The 20072-nt window shown below is 43.1% G+C and overlaps 1 protein-coding gene across 1 annotated transcript; it reads right to left on the bottom strand.

Moving 5' to 3' along the window:
* Positions 1–48: 48 nt before the first annotated feature.
* On the bottom strand, positions 49–14081 carry ASB1 (ankyrin repeat and SOCS box containing 1; the record flags this gene model as incomplete). Its single annotated transcript, XM_080971061.1, is given in 6 exon segments — positions 49–338; positions 2269–2654; positions 9963–10265; positions 10934–11075; positions 13923–14051; positions 14054–14081. Coding segments are annotated over 6 exon segments (1122 nt in total). The 3' UTR covers positions 49–204.
* Positions 14082–20072: the final 5991 nt, after the last annotated feature.

Here is a 20072-nt window from a genome sequence, read left to right as displayed (position 1 = left end):
AGCAGCTTTGCTAAAACCCAAATTATATAGAATAATTAACAGAAATAATATCATGAAAATAATTTTATAGCATTAAACAAACACAAACAATTCTTCCTGTTTTCAACTGCTCACTCTTAAAAAAAGCAAAATCCTCATTAAAGGGGTGGGGGTGGGGAAACAATGAAGGAAAGGAAATTGTCCTCCAAAACTTCCAAGGAGACCTCACTGCTGTTTATGGAGTAAAAAATTTATGATTTGGTCTGGCACTGGAAGAGCATGGATCAGGTGCAGACGACGTTTCCCGAGTGTCCTTCGTACTGCCACGCGGCACAAAGACATCAGACTCCTAGGGCAGCCTGTAATGCAACACACGAGAAAGAGACAAGGAGAGAAAAAGAAACAACTGAATACCACAGCAGACCCACAGCTCCTAGTCCCACAAACACCTATGCCTAGTTAATACCTTTAGGCTGCATGCAGAAGTGAGAGGTGCACGCAGCTCTAAGCAGAACTTAGGGCTCACCGCTTTCATCCAGGGAAAACCCACTCTGCAGTGCTGAACTGGAGAGAATGTCAATCGGGCTTTCTGCAAATTGGTGTTTGCTCCGATTCAGCACTTTCCCGGAAAGCGGAGTAGCAAACGCTCAGTCCCCTGCTTTCTAGGCACGAGACAAGTGGAAGTGTGGAAAAGCCATAAGCAGGGAGAGTAAGAACTAAGCAGTGACTCTGCAGGAAGGAGCTGGTTGGATATCACTGCTGCTCACAAATCTGCACTAATTGCTGATTTGTTACCAGGCTATATTCAAGGTGGTACTATTCGTATATAAAAAGTCCTCAGTAGCTTAGGTTCAAGTTTACCTGAAGGATTGCCTTACTTTGTATGTGCCCACACAACTGCTTTGATCTGAAGAACTGGCACTTTTACACATACTTCATAAGGTTTGTTCTGGACTTGCAAGGAATTGATCATTCAGTGCGGCAGTACCTACAGCTGGAACTCCCTACCCACTGATATTAGGCAGGTAGTGCTGTGGTCTAAACCACCGAGCCTCTTGGGCTTGCCGATCAGAAGGTTGGCAGTTTGAATCCACACAATGGGGTGAGCTCCTGTTGCTCTGTCCCAGCTCCTGCCAACCTAGCAGTTCAAAAGCACACCAGTGCAAGTAGATAAATAGGTATCGCTGTAGCGGGAAGGTAAACAGTGTTTCCGTGCACTCTGGTTTCCGTCACGGTGTCCCATTGCACCAGAAGCGGTTTAGTCCTGCTGGCCACATGACACGGAAAGCTGTCTATTCCCAGGCCCAACTCAAAGGGCTGGTTCTTACTTGTAAAGACTAAAACAGGTTTTATTGTAGTTGTATCTGTACTGCCTATCAAATTTAATATTATATGGTTTTATTATTATGTAGTATTCTGCACTCTTCTACTTTTAGTAGAAGAGCCGGGTATAAATAGATGATTTATGATGATTATTTAATCCTTATTATCTCAGGGAACATCACCTCCTGCATGACTTCCATGCACAGAGCTTTTTTTCAGCCGGAACTCACCAGAACTCAGTTCTGGCCCCTCTCAGGTGGGCGCCATGGCCATTCTAAGAGAGTGAGGGAGGTGTTCACAGTGAGTTCTGGCACTTCTTTTAATAGAAAAATAGCACTGTCCCTGCCACACCCACCTCTGCAGCACTGATGAGCTCCTCCTCTGAATTCCATCTTATGAGGAGCCTAGATTTCTTTGTTTACAGTAAACTAACTTTATACACCAATTGACCATAGTAAAACCTCTAAAACCTTGTTTACAAGGAGTAGGGCTTCCTTGTAGGGACCCCAGTACTGTAGGTCACAACAAGATCCCTACAGCTTCCTCCCTGCTAACTTACTCAAAATAGACAAAAAGATCTCTGTCTCAGTTGGCCTTTGGAAAAGAATTCATTAATTGTTCTGGCTCTAATGTGGATTGTAGCTCTGTTTCTTTTTTGTTTTTACTGTTTTAGTTAAATTATTTTATTTTATGGGTGTTTTATTAGCTTTTTGTTTGTGTGCTGCTTTTGAAATTCATATGGAAAATTCTATATAAATTACTATAATTATTTAAATGAAAATCATATTCAGATACTATTAAATTTCCATGTTATGTATTAAAAACATTTTCCCATTTTCATCAGTTAAAAAAATCCCCAATGAAAATTTAAACCAGCTGACAACCCTAATAGAGGTACTTTCAGTTCACTACGCACTCCTTTTGCAGGGATAGAATATGAATGCCAAAATAACTTTTTCCACTCACTCCTGGCTTCTTTGAACACCTGCAAGGCTTCTGGGTTCACTTTGATCCTTCCTGTAGCTCCTTCTCCCAGAGTCTCCCATTTCACCAGATTCAAGTTGGCACCGAAGTCAATCAAGAGGTTGACAAAAGCCACATCACACCCATGTCTCAAGACTGCATCCATGACACACACCGCAGAGCCCCTGGAGAAGCCCTGGATGTTGACGGGGCCACAGGAGTTAAAATCTGGGTTGGCTCCCGCTTGCAGAATCAGCCGGAAGCACGGCAGGTTGTGATAGGCTGCGCTAATGTACAACGGGCAGACCACCAGGGAGGTGAGCGGCCGGGAAGATGGGCTGGGGGTCCCCGAGATCAAATGGTGATTTACATCCACATCAGCGCCATACCTGAGGAAAGAAAATGAAATTCATTTGGAAAGACTATGGCAACCCTGCTTTCATTAAGCTCTTTTGTGGCGGCGAGATGGTTGCTAGGCAAGCTGCAAAATCCTGCCCTGTTGGACTTTATGTGCCTTGGACCAAGAGGGATAGGAATAAAACCTTGTGAAGTCAAGCAGGAGATGGTCGTCCTCCACCAGATTATGTACCTCTAGCGTTAGGTGAGAGCCAGTGGGGTGCAGTGTTTTCAGGGTCAGCCTTGGTCCTGGGGAGTCAAGGTTCAAATCCCCACTTGGATATGAAGCTTACTGGTTCAGCTTCACCTACCTCACTGGGTTGCCGTGGGGATTAAAGGAGGAGGAGGAGGAAAACCAAGAACACCACCTTGAGCTCCTTGGAGAAAAAGGTAGGATATAAATGCAATAAATACATAATAGGTGCAATCCTCAGACATCAGATAAAGACAATTCCAACAAGAAAGAAAAGCATGAGGCACTAAAGAAACTGGTGTGGCTGCATAAGGAGATTGGAGAAGAAATGGAAGAAAAGGGAAATCACAAAGGAGGAGTATACACAAGTAGCACAGTTGCCCAGGGAAGGTCAGGCGGGTCAAAGCTCAAAATGAGCTCAGGCTTGCAAGAGAGGTGGAAAATAATAATAAAAGGTTTCTTTGGCTATGTCCGAAGTAAGATGAGAGTCAAGCAAGTGGTAGGTCCTCTGCATGGAGAAGACGGAGAAATGCTTCTGGGTGGCAGAGTGAAGGCCTACTTTGTCTCTGTCGTCACCCAAAAGGAAAGTGATGCCCAACCTGGTGATAACAGAATAAATGATGGAAGGAGGGAGCTGCAGCCCAAGATAGGAAAAGAGGTAGGAAGGGAACACCTAGCTACTTTAAATAAACTTAAATCTCCAGGGCCTGAGGAGCTTCACTGAAGGGTACTAAAGGAGTTTGAGGATGTAATCTCAGAGCTTCTGTCTATAATCTTTGAGAATTCTTGGAGAGCAGGTGAGGTCCCTGCAGACTGCAGGTGGGCACATGCTGTCCCCATCTTCAAAAGGGGGGCAGGGAGAGAGAAGATCCAGGTAGCTACCAACCAGTCAGCTTGACATTGATACCTGGAAAGGTCCTAAAAAGCATAATTAAACATTTAGTATGTTAGCACTCAGAAATGCAGGCTGTGATTACAAAGACCCAGCATGGGTTTCTCAAAAATAAGTGATGCCAGACAAATCTCTTTTTTTTAACAATAGAGTTAGAAGCTTGGTGGGTCAGGGGAATGCTGTGGACATAGTGTGTCTTGATTTCAGTAAGGCTTTTGACAAAGTTCTTCATGATATTCTTGTGAAGAAGCTGGTAAAATGTGGGTTGAATAAGGTAACTGTTAGGTGAATTTGTAACTGGTTGACTGACTGATCCCAAGGAGTGCTCCTTAAAGGTTCCTCATCATCCTGGGAAAATGTGACAAGTGGGGTGCCGCAGGGTTCTGTTCTGGGCCTGTTGTTGTTCAACATCTTTATAAACAACTTGGATGAAGGGATTGTGGGGGTGTTCATCAAATTTGCAGATGACACCAAACTGGGAGGGGTAGCTAATGCCACAGAAGACAGAATCAGGATTCAAAGTGACCTTAACAGTTTGGATAACTGGGCCCAAGCAAAAAAAATGAATTTCAATAGGGACAAACAATAGGTTCTACACTTAGAACCAGCTGTACCAATATACGATGGGGGACACCCAGTCAGTAGTACATGTGAAAAGGAGGTCTTAGCAGAACACAAGTTTAACATGAGTTAGTGTGATGCAGCAGCAAACAAAAAAACAAAAAAAAACCCCACTAATGTTATTTTAGGTTACATCAACAATAGCATAGATCCTGATCAAGGGAAGTAATGGTCTTATTTTACTCTGCCTTGGTCAGAACACACCTGGAATACTATATCCAGTTCTGGTTCCCCAATTTAAGGAGAATATTGACCAACTGGAACACGTGCAGAGGAGGGTGATCAGGGTGCTCAAGGCTCTGCCAACCAAGTCTGATGAGGAACTGTTGAAGGAGCTGGGTATGTCTAGCCTGCAAAACAGGAGACTGAGGAGATATGATAGCCATCTTCAAATATCTCAAGGTCTGTCACATGGAGGATGAGCAAGCTGATTTTCTTCTGCACAGGAGAGTAGGAACTGAACCAGTGGATTCAAGTTACTGAAACATCAGGAAGAACTTTCAGACAGTAAGAGCTGTTTGGCAGTGGAACGGACTCCCACGAGAGGTGGTGGACTCTCCTTCCTTGGAGATTTTTAAGCAGAGGTTGGATGGCCATCTGAATGGATGCTTTAGCTGAGAATCCTGCATTGCAGGGAGTGGACTAGAGGACCCTTGGAGTCCCTTCCTACTCTACAATTCTACAATTCTCTGACTATAACTGCATCATCAAATTTGCTCTCGGTTGCTATACTGGCTCCCTGTGCTGTCAGGTTCAGGCTGGGTTTTTCTTTAGCCGTCTGGCCACCTTGCCCTCTTTGCCTCTCACTGCACTGACGATTCCTGTCTCTCCCTCTTCAGTTTCAGAAGCTACAAATTCACATGAGCATCAGGGTGAGGCAAAGAGGCTTTGTTAAATCCCTCTCTAAAGGTAGTGCCAATTAAATCTGCTTTTCACCGCATGTGGTTACAGACAAGAATATATATCTGCCAAGTAGCCAGCTTGCTAGTTGCTAGGATAGCTTTCACATGACAAGATGGAAACAGAGAGTGTTGAGCAATATTCAGAATGTAAACTATGAAAGCCAAGACTCCAGAGATGTGCTGGTGCGAAAGAATTGTGCCGCCCTCTGTGGGAAAACTGGGGGAAAGCCCAGACTGAGCTCTCCCCGACTAAAATGAAGAATCACATATGCTATCCTGACTGTTTTGCGAAGCATAAGATTGAGGTTGTCTAAAATGTGGCCCAATAGAGGAGAGGGATGAGGGGACACAGATTCCTTAAAAGAGCCAGTCCAACAGGACTGCAGAAGCGCAGAACCAAAAGTTACTAAAGGTATTCCAGCCGATCTCCTGCCTCAATTAAGTACAGTTCTCCCCATGCATGGATCACCCCCCTCAGTGCAGGCCACAGTATGCCATATCCATAACTTAAGGGAGATTTCGGAAGAATTTAGGTTAAGTGTTGACAAAATCCTCCAGCATTTATTACTGATAAGATCATGAGGTTTGAGATTCTGCCCTGTAATGTACAGTGGTACCTCACGTTAAGAACTTAATTCGTTCCAGAGGTCCATTCTTAACCTGAAACTGTTCTTAACCTGAAGCACCACTTTAGCTAATGGGGCCTCCCGCTGCCGCTGCACCGCCACTGCACGATTTCTGTTCTCATCCTGAAGCAAAGTTCTTAACCCAGGGTACTATTTCTGGGTTAGCGGTGTCTGTAACCTGAAGTGTCTGTAACCTGATGCGTCTGTAACCTGAGGTACCACTGTATTTTGAATCCTTCCTGGGCAACCCAGTCAGATGGGCGGGATATAAATAATAAAATCATTATTATTATTCCTCCCCACTCCCCAAAATAGGTGGGCCAGGGGCCAACCTAAGACAAATTCACAGTCATGCAGTGTCTCAGTATTCAGGACAGAGGCTGTGTTAAAAGGCATATTACACCTTTCCTGGCCTTGTTGGAAATGAGTGCAGTGGTCAAGCTGATGCTGTTTTGAAATGGAAAATTGGTGGCTGCAATGTACACACTAACTTTACCTTCTGATATCTGAATATTGACCACAACCATAGAATTCCCACAAGGGAGTCATTGCTAAGTCAATAAAAAGGCAAAGCACATGAGCAGCTCAGCTTTCAGCAGAGGGAGCTGCAATAGGCCTTGGCTAGATTCTCTGGGCTGGACTCACACGTCTTCCCTAACTAGAAGTGAGCAATGGCTACGAGACTGGGCTGTGAGACGGCTGGTGCAATTCTTACTTACAGCCATGAACTCACAAGACGGTTTTAGGTAAGCCTCTGCCTTTTGCCTTCAGTCCCCCTACCTGCTATATGCAAATAATAATAGCAACAACGCTAGAGGACTGTTTTAGATCATGCATATTAAGTACTTTGAATATTAGAAGTACTCTATTAATATGAAGTAGTAGTATTACTGTGCTGATCTTCCTCCTCTATCCCATACCAACTCAAGGGGGAGAGAGGGGGGGAATTGGGGGTGCCACTGGGGTAGCCCCATTTTTGGTTGCTTACCACCTGTCCTGCCTCTTTGGCCCTTTAATGTGACTGTTCCAGTGCTGTCAACTCACACAAACACCAACATCATTTCCGAACTTGTTGCCTTCTAGAGATCTCCTCATATGACTTTCACTATTGACAGACACAAAGATGCACACACCTTCAGGAAACCAACCTTTTGTGATAATAACGGCTGGCAGAGTAGAAAAGCATGGACAGCAGCAGCAAAAAGGGAAGGCGGGAAATGGCAGCTCGTCAAATAAATGGCCAAGTATTCGTTTTCTGTTTATTGCTAGACAGATCTCAAAGAGTTGAGCAGGATTTCAAAGCTATCACTGAGAGCAACATGTTTGTTTGAAATGTAAATCCTGCAGACTAGTTGCGCTTGCCAAGGCAAAAGTCACCAGAAGTAGAGCAGTTGTGTTTGGCTCTGCTGTAACCAGGAAGGGGATTCCACTCTAAGCAGAGTCTCCAAATGTCCCTATGGAGTAATTATATGACTTTGGAATAACTTTCCCTTCCCATCCAAACAGTCTAAGAATGAGGTTCTGCTTTCCTAATTATATATTTCCATTCTACCTCCACTCCCTGGTTAATAAGGAAAGGGTGATATTATTCTGTGCCAGGTTTGTGGGGGAAAGTCCTGGTTATGTCTGTATGTAGAACTTACTAGTCATTGCGAAGCTGGAAAATACCACTTTGAAGAACGCAGACAATTCCCTGTGAAGTCAGTCAGCACTATCTGCAGGCTCAGAGACTAGTCAGGCTACATAAAATCATGGGGTGGCACATGGTCTGCTTACAGTTTTTGTTTTCTGATTTGGCCTTTCAGGAGAGGGAATTCTCTAGAACCCTTTCACATGATGAGGAAAGAGCCTCCTACTCATGAAAAGGCTGCTCTACCTGATAGAATCCTAGAACTGTGGAGTTGGAAGGGACCCCAGTCATCAAGTCCAAACCCATGCAATGCTGGAATCTTAGCTAAAGCATCCATGGCCTCTCATGCCAGAGTGCTGCCCATGAAAAGGCTGAAAAGTGAAGCTAAATCTTTAAGATGTTTTCTGATTCTGTAAGAGTGTTTGAAAGATAAGAACTGCTGTAGAACTTATCAGTTTGAGCAACACTTGCCCAAGTAATTGCAAAACAGTGGCAGTGGCTATTTGCTTTCTGCTCATCCTGGTTTTTCAGCTCCAACTGTTTTTGTTTTGCAATTTAATTTTGAAAATATCCAAGAATGGCCTACTGAATCTTGCTGTGAACCTTATTTCTCAGCACCCCAAATAAAAAAATGGTGTCCCTGCTTCTGAATGGCTGTCAGGAGACGAATCTGACATGCACCTGGAAAGTTGTATTGCAGTCTAGTTGAGGGATGGGAAGCAGAAGCAATATTAAATGTATTCACTTCTCAGACCTTCTAATATTTCTTTTCCCGCACAGACACATGAAAAGCCATCTCAGATAAACCACATACTCTGTGAATTGGAAATGGGGACACAGGTGTGCTTTCAGTGTAGCTAAAAGCATTGCTAAACTAGGGCATGTGTCAGATGGATGATTTATCATGTACCCAGGTCAAAAATGTATTTGAGAGATGTTCTAACATAGGACAGTCCCTCCCCCCCCCAAAAAAGTATATTTGCTTAGGTCATAATTCTTAGGGTCAAGCTAGACAGGATGTGGAATTTTGTCTGCTTGCTTTAGCAGCTGGGCATATGTATGTATCTGTATTTTACTGGACGAGTGCATTTTCTGTAGTATGAGTGGCATAACTGATATTTTAAGCTTTCCACAAAGCAATTTAAACTGATTAATAGCTGTATTTCAACTTGACAATCTGGTATTAGCATAGTCATCATGATAGAGAAATTATTTAATGAGAAGATATTGGCCAGGGTCAGTTAATTTTAAACTTGAAAGCTTTCCAAAGTCTACATTTAATATTGCTGGCCAAGAGTCCTTGCAGCAGAAGTATAAATCTGCACACCATCACCTTACACCAAAGGGGCTGTTGATCCATAGATCATGGAGATGCAAGAAACCTTGGATGTGGTTCTGACATGTGGGTCTGCCACCATCACATGTGGTTTGGCTCACAGAACTGAACGGCTCAGCTGCCTCCACTGCGACATGACACTTCAAACATCAGCTTTTCAGATCTGTATACAGAAAATTTTATGTGTACACCTAACTAAGTAAAGTGGTCTTTAATTAATGGGTGTTTAAGAATGTGTATCTATCTTATCAACAAGTTTATTGGAAGGCACACCTATTAGAGACTTGGGACTGGTGGTGTGAGTGGCTCTTGAGTAGACACTAGGTGGCAATCCCAGGGGTTATTTGTCTGTTTGTTTGGCTCTGGACGTATTTGCCCTAGAATGCCAACTCTTTATCTCCTTCAGACCCCAGGTTAAGGCAATGTGTTATTGGTGAAGGCTGTAATCTGTCTGGTTCCCATACCAGGGGTTGTTTCTGGCTTTGTTGCTTCTCTCTTTGAATTTTGCTGGCTACAATTTCATTGTAGTGGTGAGACATATTTTTAACCATTTTTGATGTTTTTATGACTCGTTCATTACCAGCTGCCTTGAGGGTGGAGAGGTGGGGTCAAAATGGGACTTTAAGTGTTTAACTTTGGCAAGAGAGAAGATGGAAAACCAGACCTTCAAGAGGGGACATGAAGGTCTTTGACCTGCAATCCCTGTTCCACATGCCAGCCATCAGCATGTGATGTTGCAGCTGCTGGGTGAATAACTCATATATGTTCTTATTCTCAGAATGGTCAGGAAGGGAAGAATAAAAGTGTGCCGTCTTGAGCACATTTTTGTCAGAATGGTAACACATTAAATTTTGCAGAGAAGAAAAAGAAGAAGTGTAGATATTTGAAAGGATTCTGAATTTCTCCTACCCTAAAAATGGAATTCCCAAGTCTTTCCATTTTCTGAGGACCCTCCCCCAACTCTGCCTATCTTCTCTCACTGACAATTGCTGCCTGTTGGAATTGGACAACTCAGAATCCTTTCCGTAGCAAACGTACCCTCTTTGGCTGACTGGCAATTGGCTCCTGGGCAAAGATGAAGCAAAATCACTCTGTACTTACCTGATCAGCTCTCTCAGGATGTCAGTGCTGCCTACCCGGGCAGCATGATACACAGGGGTGCTGCGGTGGTGACGGCTCCCATTGGGGTCAGCTCCGGCTTGCAGAAGGATCTGTGCGCATTCCAGATGTCCATTCACAACAGCTACGTACAGGGCAGTTTGCCCTTTCACGTCCACAAGATCAATCTCTGCCCCTTTCTGAATCAGGAAATCCACACAGTTTCCATGTCCTGCCGTGGCAGCAATCCGCAGCGGTGTACAAGGCAGCCAACCACAACACCACACAGATTTCTCATTGATGCGGCTGAAGAAAGCAAAAGCAGCACAACTAAGTAATCCATGAGTGTGCCTGGATCTTGCCTTGCTTCCCCCTGTGAGCATGCACTGTTCTCAGCAAGTGTGGGGCAAAAATTAAGAACAAAACCAACTTTTCTCTCCCTGGATTCTTTCCCTGGATGTCCTATGTTATCCATAACAACAATTTTCTGACAGCATGGGAATAAAATCATGTCTAAATAGATATATAAGGCACAATCACATGCAGCCTTTGCTAACCTGCCACTCTTCAGTTGTTTTGGACTACGATTCCAATCAGCCCCGTCCAGTATCCATTTGATACAAACAGTCTGTCACTGTTTGTGCACACATGCACACCCAAACCTATATGCAACCCCAGCTTAGATACCCAGAATTACATACACCTGAATAATTCATACAGGAAGGCTACCCATAATCTGAACTCTACAAAAATGGACAGTACAGATCTGATAGATGGAATAAATGTGCAGATGGAACCTGGAACATACAGAGCCGAGGAGGAGGATCAGCAGGAGATCCCTATCTTCATACATCCCTTTGAACCCTCAGTGTTCCTCAGTGACTATTTGCATGAGGCTAAAATGTACTCAGGGCTAAAGTGTTTGATTTATCACCTGAGAATCCATGCTCCATTTCAGTAAAATTGAGAGCTACCTTTGGAAGCTCTCTTCCTCCAACAGGTTTTTAATGGTTTGCAAGTCTCCCACATAAGCGGCATCATGCAGTCGAGTGTCCTCACAGTGCTCGATGGGGTGGTCACAGAATTGTTCCTTCAGCCACTCCTTCAGATTGCGACCTGTGCTGGAGAGATTGTTGCTGCTTTAGGTCATAAAACTCAGCAGGAGCTCAGCCCTGACCAGGAGGTTCTGCTATGGTCACTGGAGTAACCCACTGCGGATGAGAAAGAAGCAGGGCCACAAGAGAGGCCTTAACCACAGTTACCTTTTGCTCAGGTCTGTGCTTTAAAGCTCCATATCCAACAGCTCTTTCTTTTGCCCCAAAACATTCTCTGTAAAAACCCACTCTTTAAAGCTGAAGCGCAACCAATGGCAATTCAGGTTTTCTGTGAATTGCTGTTTGCTCTGATTCAGCGGTAAAGACACAGAGCTTTAAAGCACAGACCATGCCTGGAAAGCACAGAGGAGAGGTAAGTGTGGATAAGCCCTGCATCAGAGAGGGTCAGGTGGGGCCTGATATATTTTCAACCTCTTTTGAGACCCTGTACAGACTGATTGTTGCTTTTTCCAGATATTTGAAGGTCATGTGGCAGGACTATTTTGCCCTCAAGTATAAGATGTTCTTTCATAGGTTTTATAGGTTGGGAAGAAAATAGCTAAACGTCAGCAAAACCTATTTGACAAGAGACCATTGTGGGACATAGCACTATCCTACTGTCTCCAAACGTCCAAATAATTATTGTTTACAATCATCCAATATGTCCTGAAAACAAATGCCTTTGCATGCAGCGAACAGGTGTTCGAGCAACTTACCGTCACATTTAAAAATATCAAAGATTTGTAAAGTTGCCTAACATGTTTCATAATATGGCTCCTCTATTATACCCAGCTAAATAGGCATGAGGCAAAATGTCCCTAGATATATTCTGAGCAGTCTCCTTTGCTCAAGGACTCCTTGAGATGTGACCTAGCACAATGCAGACAAAAGATACTTGTAACATACAAAGTGCTTTGTGATGTTTAGAGTTGTTACCTAGCTTGGAGCTTCAGAACAAAAGTAAATGAACACAATCATCTGGCACTCCTTCCCTACAGGATCAAGATACAAATAAACAGGTTCAACAAAACCAATTTTCAGTTGAATTATATTAGCAACTACCTAGAGAAAACAGGGAAACTAACATAATTAGACATCAGCAATCGAGTCCTAATTCTCTCACTGAGATTGTAAACCTATGTTTGGAGTGTTTTCCTCCAGGTTGGGGCTTCAAACTCATACAGACTGCAATACAAAGACTTGTCTATCACCACATCATCTAGAAAACAACATGAAAAGTTAGTTTAGTAACTATGTATAAGAACCTGTGATGAAATCTGTTATTAACATTTTATGGGAATCCCAGGAAGTAAAGCAAACATGAATTAAGAATAATTGCTTGCTGCATTAAAAGCCACAATCTCCAAACCCATTTGCTAGAATGACTGAGAACAACTGTGCGGCCTGGGAATCCATTAGCAGACAATTACATTTCTTCCCCAAACAAGTCACTGTGATCTGATTAGGTGAAATTAAATTATAATTGCATGTGTAAGATTCAGAGATATTTGCCTGTTAAATATTCTGAAGGTATTCTGCAACATATCCTACTAATAATACAATGTTCTCTCTCTCTCTCTCTCTCTCTCTCTCTCTGTCTCTCTCGTGTGTGTGTGTGTGTGTGTGTGTGTGTTTTGCTGGTGTTATAGAGAGTGGCTGATGCCTTTTTCAAAAAAGGAAAATATCTGTAGATGTTCAAGACACTAAAGTGCTTTAAATTTGCTCATGAAAGTTCATCTCAGCAAAGCCCCAGATATACACAGAAAAGCCTGTTTGAAGCATTTCCACACACAAACGCTCATCACACATTCCTTGCTTCCTGTATTTGGGTGACTGACATCACTGGGGTGAGGAAGCAGATTCTGTACTCACACTACTATGTCTGCCAATTTACCCTTTGAATATAAGAGTAAAGAACTGTGCTTAGTTAAATTTGTATCTTTTCTTTCCACCACACTGAACACTATTGCAATGAGGGTAAAACCCAAGAAGGAGTGGCAAGGGCTTCTGTATTGCTGGTATATGCATTCAGCACTCAGAGTTTGTAGAAAATCAAAGCACCGCCAATGGGCGTAGCCAGGATTTTTGTTAGTGGGGAACAGAACCTTGGATTTATATTGATTTTTATTAATTTTGATTGATTGGGGCAGGGAGCCTGCCCTCCTGGCTACGCCCATGGCACCACCATTATCCCTATTTTACCGAAACAAATAGCAGGGGACACGGAGCAACATTTCCCCCTGATTCATCTGGCAGCTGAGCTAAGAATACAGGTCACTTGATGCCCACAAAAGTGACCACAGTCCCCAGCAGAGTGCTTCAAAAAACAAAAAAGCACAAGCTTTTTCTGAAAGCACTGGCTTTTGCATACAACCTGCTTTTATCAAACGCCGTCCAGTAGATCATGGTGAGGATTAAAGCTAACTAGTTAATTAGAAAGGCTATTTTCCAAGATCAGTGAATAACTGCTAAAAACCACGCGCAAACAATCCCTCCCTCGCTGAGCCTCAAAAGGGAAGCGAGAGGGATCAGAAGTAACAGGTTGTAAATAGGAGCAAGATGTGCGCTGGATGCGTCTCGAATGCGCAGGGAGCCGCTTAAGTGTCTTGAGGATCCTGGTAAATTTAAGCAGAAACCTGTTTGGTTTAGTTTGTTCAGCGTTTTCCAAGTCCACTCTGATAGGTGCCTGGAAAATTCAATATCGGAATAAATATGCACCACTTACTGGAAAGAAGCCTGAGGGGTCGGCAGCACATGACTAACATGAAGGGGCGAACACATACACACAAACACACACACGCGCGTTTGCCTCTTTTTGGCGTGTCAGATCCCCCCGGAAGGAAGACGGGTCCCGCGCCGCGCACGTTACCTGCCTGGCCCCGCGCGGCCCCCGGAGGAGCCCCTGGGGCTTCGGGGCTTCCCTCGGCCTCGCCCGCCGGCCTCGCCTCGGCCATCAGCCCCGCAGGGAGCGCGGCCCGGCCGGCCTCTCCGGCTGCTGCTCCCGGCGCCGCCTTCGCTCTCGCCCCATTGGCGGAAAGGCCGCCGCGCCAGGCCTTCCCGCTTCGCCTTAAGGTGGTTCGCGGAAGAGCATGAAAGGCTGAAGCGGTTGGGGGCTCGATAGGTTTCCGTTTCTAAAAGATGCCTGAGAGGAGACAGGATAGAGGCTGGCCAAGTTGTAGGAACTCTGCCTTTTGGCGGGGCTGCGCCTGCCCTTCGGAACTCCCTGCCTCGTGACACCAGGCAGGCGCCCTCGCTGCGCTCTTTCCAGAGGCGCCTGCTTAAAAAAACATTCCTGTTTAGACAGGCTTGCCCAGATGATTAGAAAGCTGGTGTGAATGTCAATCTGTTTTAGCTCCTGTGTGTTTTAAAGTTTGCTTGTAAATTTCTGAAAATTTTATTGTTTTATCTTTTTTGGGGGGGGGGGAACACTTTGAAGTTTTGTTTCGTTTTACAATCAAGCAGTGTATAACTTTTATGAAACAAACATTAATAACGTGAATACAGAATCGTTTCTCTATCAGAACACTAGAAAGCCAATGAGACTGATGGGCAGTAGATTCAGGACAGAGGTGCCAGCTGCCAGGAACCCCAGGGGCCCAAGCACCCACAGATTTGCCCGTGAAGGGGCTGGGCACCCACAGATTTTGGTGCCAGGGCCACTCACGCTTCATGGCACCCACAGTCGCAGGGCAAAGTTGGCACTCCTGATTCAGGACAGGTAAAAAGAAACTACTGTATTTTTTGCTCTATAAGATTCACTTTTCCCCTCCTAAAAAGTAAGGGGAAATGTGTGTGCGTCTTATGGAGCGAATGCAGGCTGCGCAGCTATCCCAGAAGCCAGAACAGCAAGAGGGATTGCTGCTTTCTCTGTGCAGCAATCCCTCTTGCTGTTCTGGCTTCTGAGATTCAGAATATTTTTTTTCTTGCTTTCCTCCTCCAAAAACTAGGTGCGTCTTGTGGTCTGGTGCATCTTATAGAGTGAAAAATACGGTACTTCTTCCACACAGTCCATATGCCTGGAATTCACTCGCACCTGATGTGGTGATGACTACACAATTAAATGGTTCTAAAGGGGATTTGACAAATTTGTGAAGGTGAAGCCAATTGAAGGCAATTGGTTGCAGTAGCTAAATGGAACATTCATGTTCAAAAGCAACACACCTCTGGCAGAAGGCCAGTTGCGCTGTGTGTGTGTGTGTGTGTGTGTGTGTGTGTCTGTCAAACAACAGGGTTAACAAACCTGACGGCCCTTCAGGTATTTGAAGGTGACAGATCCCAGACTCTGGAACTCCTACCCTGGAGAAGCAAGACTGGCTCCCTCTTTGCTGTCCTTCTGCCGGCAGATGAATATATTGTTTTTACTGTATTGTATTTTTATTATCAAACACTGCTGTGTAATCTGATGAATGAAAAGGAGTTTAAATTTTTTTAAAAAGAAAGAAAAAAAGGAGGAATTCTGGTTATACTTTCCTGCACAGTAGGAAAGCTGTATACATATGGGGTCTTATTACCTCAAGCCGTGCTTTCAAAATATAATAAAATAAATGTGTTGTAAGTTGTTTGGAGAGCTGTGTGTAATAAATAATAAATTATGATAAACTTCCAACAATTAAAATGCTGTGTAAAAAATAAACCAGACAAATGGAAGAGAAATCTGCATGTTTTTGTAGCGCTGCAGCATTTATATTAGATTTTTTAAAAAAAATAGACTAACAATTCTATAAGCATGTCTTAAGTTTTTGTTACCTGTTGTTTTGTACAAAATACACAGAACTTTAGAGAAAGTAAACACAGCATTATCCACAGCTTCTTGTCAATGTTTGCTTTCACTATGGTTGCTGGTCCATTCCACAAGCCCATCAACAACATCTGGAAAATCTAGAGGGGTGTTTTAGACAGGGAACAGGCATTGTTCAGGTGTGGCAGACGGCCTGCTTGCTTTTTTCTGTCTCTCTCTGTGTGTTTGTGTAGGAGAATGCTTGCTTTGCTTTTACTTTTCTCTTCTCTTCAGAACAGCTGTTGAGCTTTTGTGTGAAAGAAAAGTTGGGCATAAAAAGTGGTGGGATGATTCAATTTCAAATTTAGACCAGGCTCAGTTATGCCCCCTGAAAAACCAACCAGTTTGAACAAAGAGAAAGAGCAGAGATGGATTCAACACAGAAGCTCACACCAAAAGGCTAACACAACAGAGTGTTTCCCAAACTTCCTTCTCACTAGATACAAATCTTGTTTTAAACTGCCACTTTCCTCCTCTCAACGTCAATTGTGATGCGACATTACAGATCCCCCAGTGAGGGCTGTGCGATGACCACCTCAAGTTTTTCCATAAATAGGAATAAATATATCCCAGCTTTCCTCCAAGGAGCTCAAAGTGCCACACATGGTTCTCCTTTTCCCCCGTTTTCTCCTGCAAGGTATATGGTAGGTTGAGAGACAGTGACTGCCCCAGGTCACGTAATGAACTTCACAGCTCAGCGGGGATTTGAACCCGGGTCTATCAGGTCTCAGGCCAATGTTCTGACCACTACACCACACTTGCCATGTGTGCTTGGTTGCAGCACACGAGGTGCTCGTGAGTTTATTTGGCTTGTAAATGTGTCCATGGGCCCAAATAGCTTGGTAATGCCTGGTAGGAGGTGTGAGCGATGTTGAGAAGACCTCACATCATTCACACAGAGGGTGAGAGAAGGTAGGATCATGCCCCCGGACACTCCCCCCAAAAAACCGCTGCATGTGTTGAAGCCCCACATTTATAAATGCAGCATTCGGTTTTGATGGAGGAGTGCCCTCAGGAGCTGGAGTCTGGGCCTTGCCCTCCAGGCCAGGTGGAAAAGACCTTGCAGCAGGAAGCAAGTGCCCCAGCAGTCACCATGGACTGTTTATATGACATGCAACAAAACGGCACGACCACAAACTGGCTTGTAAGTATAAAACCAAATTTACTAGAATAATAACTAGAATAGAGATAAACTTGTAACCATTCGAGGGTAGCACGCTTCATCAGTCCGAAAAGCCAGTCATACAAAACTGGCTCAGGATAAAGAAAGTATTCACAGGCACAGCGTGTAGCAAAACCTGTAAAATATCCTGAGAACAGGTCTCCTTTTGCCCACTTGCTTTGTGTTTCCAACCCAAGACCTATTGAAGAACATCTCATCCAGTTCAATCTTTGAAAAACGGTTTTGAAAAACTTTTTCATATTCTCCAGTGTGGCAGCACGGGGTTGCTGTTCTGTGATTGGACTCACGCTACTTGTTGAACGGTTCATTTATCCAGTCTGTACAGTGGTACCTCGGGTTACATACGCTTCAGGTTACAGACTCCGCTAACCCAGAAATATTACCTCAGGTTAAGAACTTTGCTTCAGGATGAGAACAGAAATTGTGCTCTGGCGGCGCGGCGGGCAGCAGGAGGCCCCATTAGCTAAAGTGGTGCTTCAGGTTAAGATCAGTTTCAGGTTAAGTACGGACCTCTGGAACGAATTAAGTACTTAACCCGAGGTACCACTGTATAACATTTACTGCGCATGTAACTTGTTACGATACAGTTGTACATTTACGCACTCCATGTTTACAGTATCTCCAGGCTTTTTTTGCACATGGCACCTTAGTATGTTTGTTGCTTGAATGGTTACAAGTCTATCTCTATTCTAGTTATTATTCTAGTAAATTTGGTTTTATACTTATAAGCCAGTTCGTGGTGTTGTTGTTTTGTTGCATTATTATTATTGTCACCACATTTGATACTTTGTGTATATACTTTGTTTATATAAACAGTCTTCTTTCTCATTTTATTGGCTTTCAAAAATAACTACAATCCAAACACCACTATTCATAGAAAAAATAGGTCATTTAATTATTATATATAAAAAGAAAATAAATTTATAATACAAATTATATTTTAGGCTGTACATTTTTACTCACATACAGAAAATGCTGGATTCTTCTAACACAAACAGTTTTAACCATATATACAGATCCACACTTAAATGTGATGGGATTTTTTCAATGCTGAATTCAGTCCTATATACAATTATATGCATTTTGAAAAGACTGCAGCTGAAAACAGTTCAGCACTTCTGCTGATGCTTTTTAAGACATTTTCCCCAAATTAACTTCTAATATCCCTTTCCAAATATGACAATCATACCATACACTAAGGCTCTGTAGTTACTTTGAAATATATGCAAAAACATTTGTTGTAGTAATTTTGGGATGGCTTCTTTATAAAGGCATCGGGAACCATTCAGTCAAAAACTCTATTAGACTGCACACAAATCATATACACTCCTCAGTAGGGGCTTAGACTGTTATCCTCAGCTGTGTTATTTATTAGAAGTAAATGTCATTACTTCCAAATGTTTTGATCAGGGTGTCAGACTGATAAAGTGCACACAATTTATTAAATAGCTTGCTAAACTATTGCACCACGGCATTTTTCTCCAAGCCTTAAACACTTCTGAGACTTCTCAGTCAATAAACACAAGGTTTCAAACCATATCCCACATTACGTTTCTCCTGTGCAACATCCAGCAAGCCATACTTAACCCATAAGAAATATAATTTTATGAGAAAATGGAGAGATGGTAGATACGCAAACGGAGAGACCATGAGATTTCTCAAATCCAATCCACCAGGGGCGGGGGGGGGGGGGAGAATGGAAACTTGAATCACATTCACTTAAATAATGGTGTAGCTTCAAAAGATTCAGATTATATGTAGTCTGTGTTTATATGACACAGGGACATCAATAAGCAAGTCCACAAGCACACACAGCATGGTGTGTCCTTACCCGCCTTTGCCTAGCATGACAAGTCTCAGGTGTCCTTCCAAGCTTGAAGTAAAGTGGGATGGGAAATCCATGCAGTTGTGCTGTTTCTAAGGCACTCTAAGCACTCTGCAAGTGCAATGCAACGTGAACAAGTCCCAACCCTCTTCATGAATTTGAAGCTGGGAAATCATTACCATGAAGGAGCTGGGCTGCACGTCAGAAAGACTCAAATGCTCCAGAAGATCTGCACAAACACACTATCCCTTTCCTGAACTAAGAAATCAGAAGGAGGGATAGGCTTATATGTATTGTGTTTGCTTCCAAGGTGCTTGGGACACCCCAGAAGCAGAGGACAACAGCAGGGATTCTTTTGTCTCAAGGGTTGGAGAAGAGCTGGGATTTGTTGCTTCAATATGCCTTGAAGGAGTTCCTAGCGCCCTGGAAATGCAATGCAACAGTTAAGTTTCAGGCCTATTCCAGAGCTGCATTATTTTTGACTTTGAAATGAGAGGCACTTAAGAACATCTCCACAACTCAGTATGACATCAGGCAGTACTCCGTTAGGCAAGGCGAGAAGCCACAAATATGGCTGATTACCAAGACCATCCAAGATTTATGGGGTCTCCAAGTGCAAGTATTGCAGGTACTCTTCAAAAAAAAATTGGAACCCCCCCCCCCAAAAAAAACCCCTCCATGCAAAAATGCATACACCTCCTGCTCAAATTCTCTCAGAATGATTTAAAGTAAAAACATACATGACTGGCCATTTAGTTGGAGGAAAAGTACTTAACTACATAAATAAAGGCAAGTATAATTAACATGTTTAGATAAACTTATTTTGTTATCTTTCTTATTTGTATGACTTAAGGAAATACAGATAAACCCAATTTTGCTTCTTGATCTGCATGAATTTTTAAATAATTCTTCTTAAAGGGTTTGCCAACAAAAGGTCATATTTCAAGCTACTCCAACAGTAAATTCAAGCTACACCCAAAATTTCATACAATATATTTATATATTGCTCAAAATGCCACACATATACCAGACATGAAGGGTACAAAACCTGATCAGAGTATATTGTTATTAAATAATCCAGGAAAGTGAGCTCTGCTGACAATAGAAAACCTATCACAATATAGGTTAAATATAGCGAATGTTTTGCATTGACTGTTTTTTAAAGCTTTTTACAAACATTGAATAAATGGCAAATTTCACCTACACAATATAAATCTCCCGAGGCCATACACCA

Source organism: Podarcis pityusensis (genome assembly GCF_964106645.2).
Source record: "Podarcis pityusensis genome assembly, chromosome: 1".
NCBI classification, from domain to species: Eukaryota; Metazoa; Chordata; class Lepidosauria; order Squamata; family Lacertidae; genus Podarcis; species Podarcis pityusensis.
This window is presented reverse-complemented; position numbering and strand designations above follow the sequence as displayed.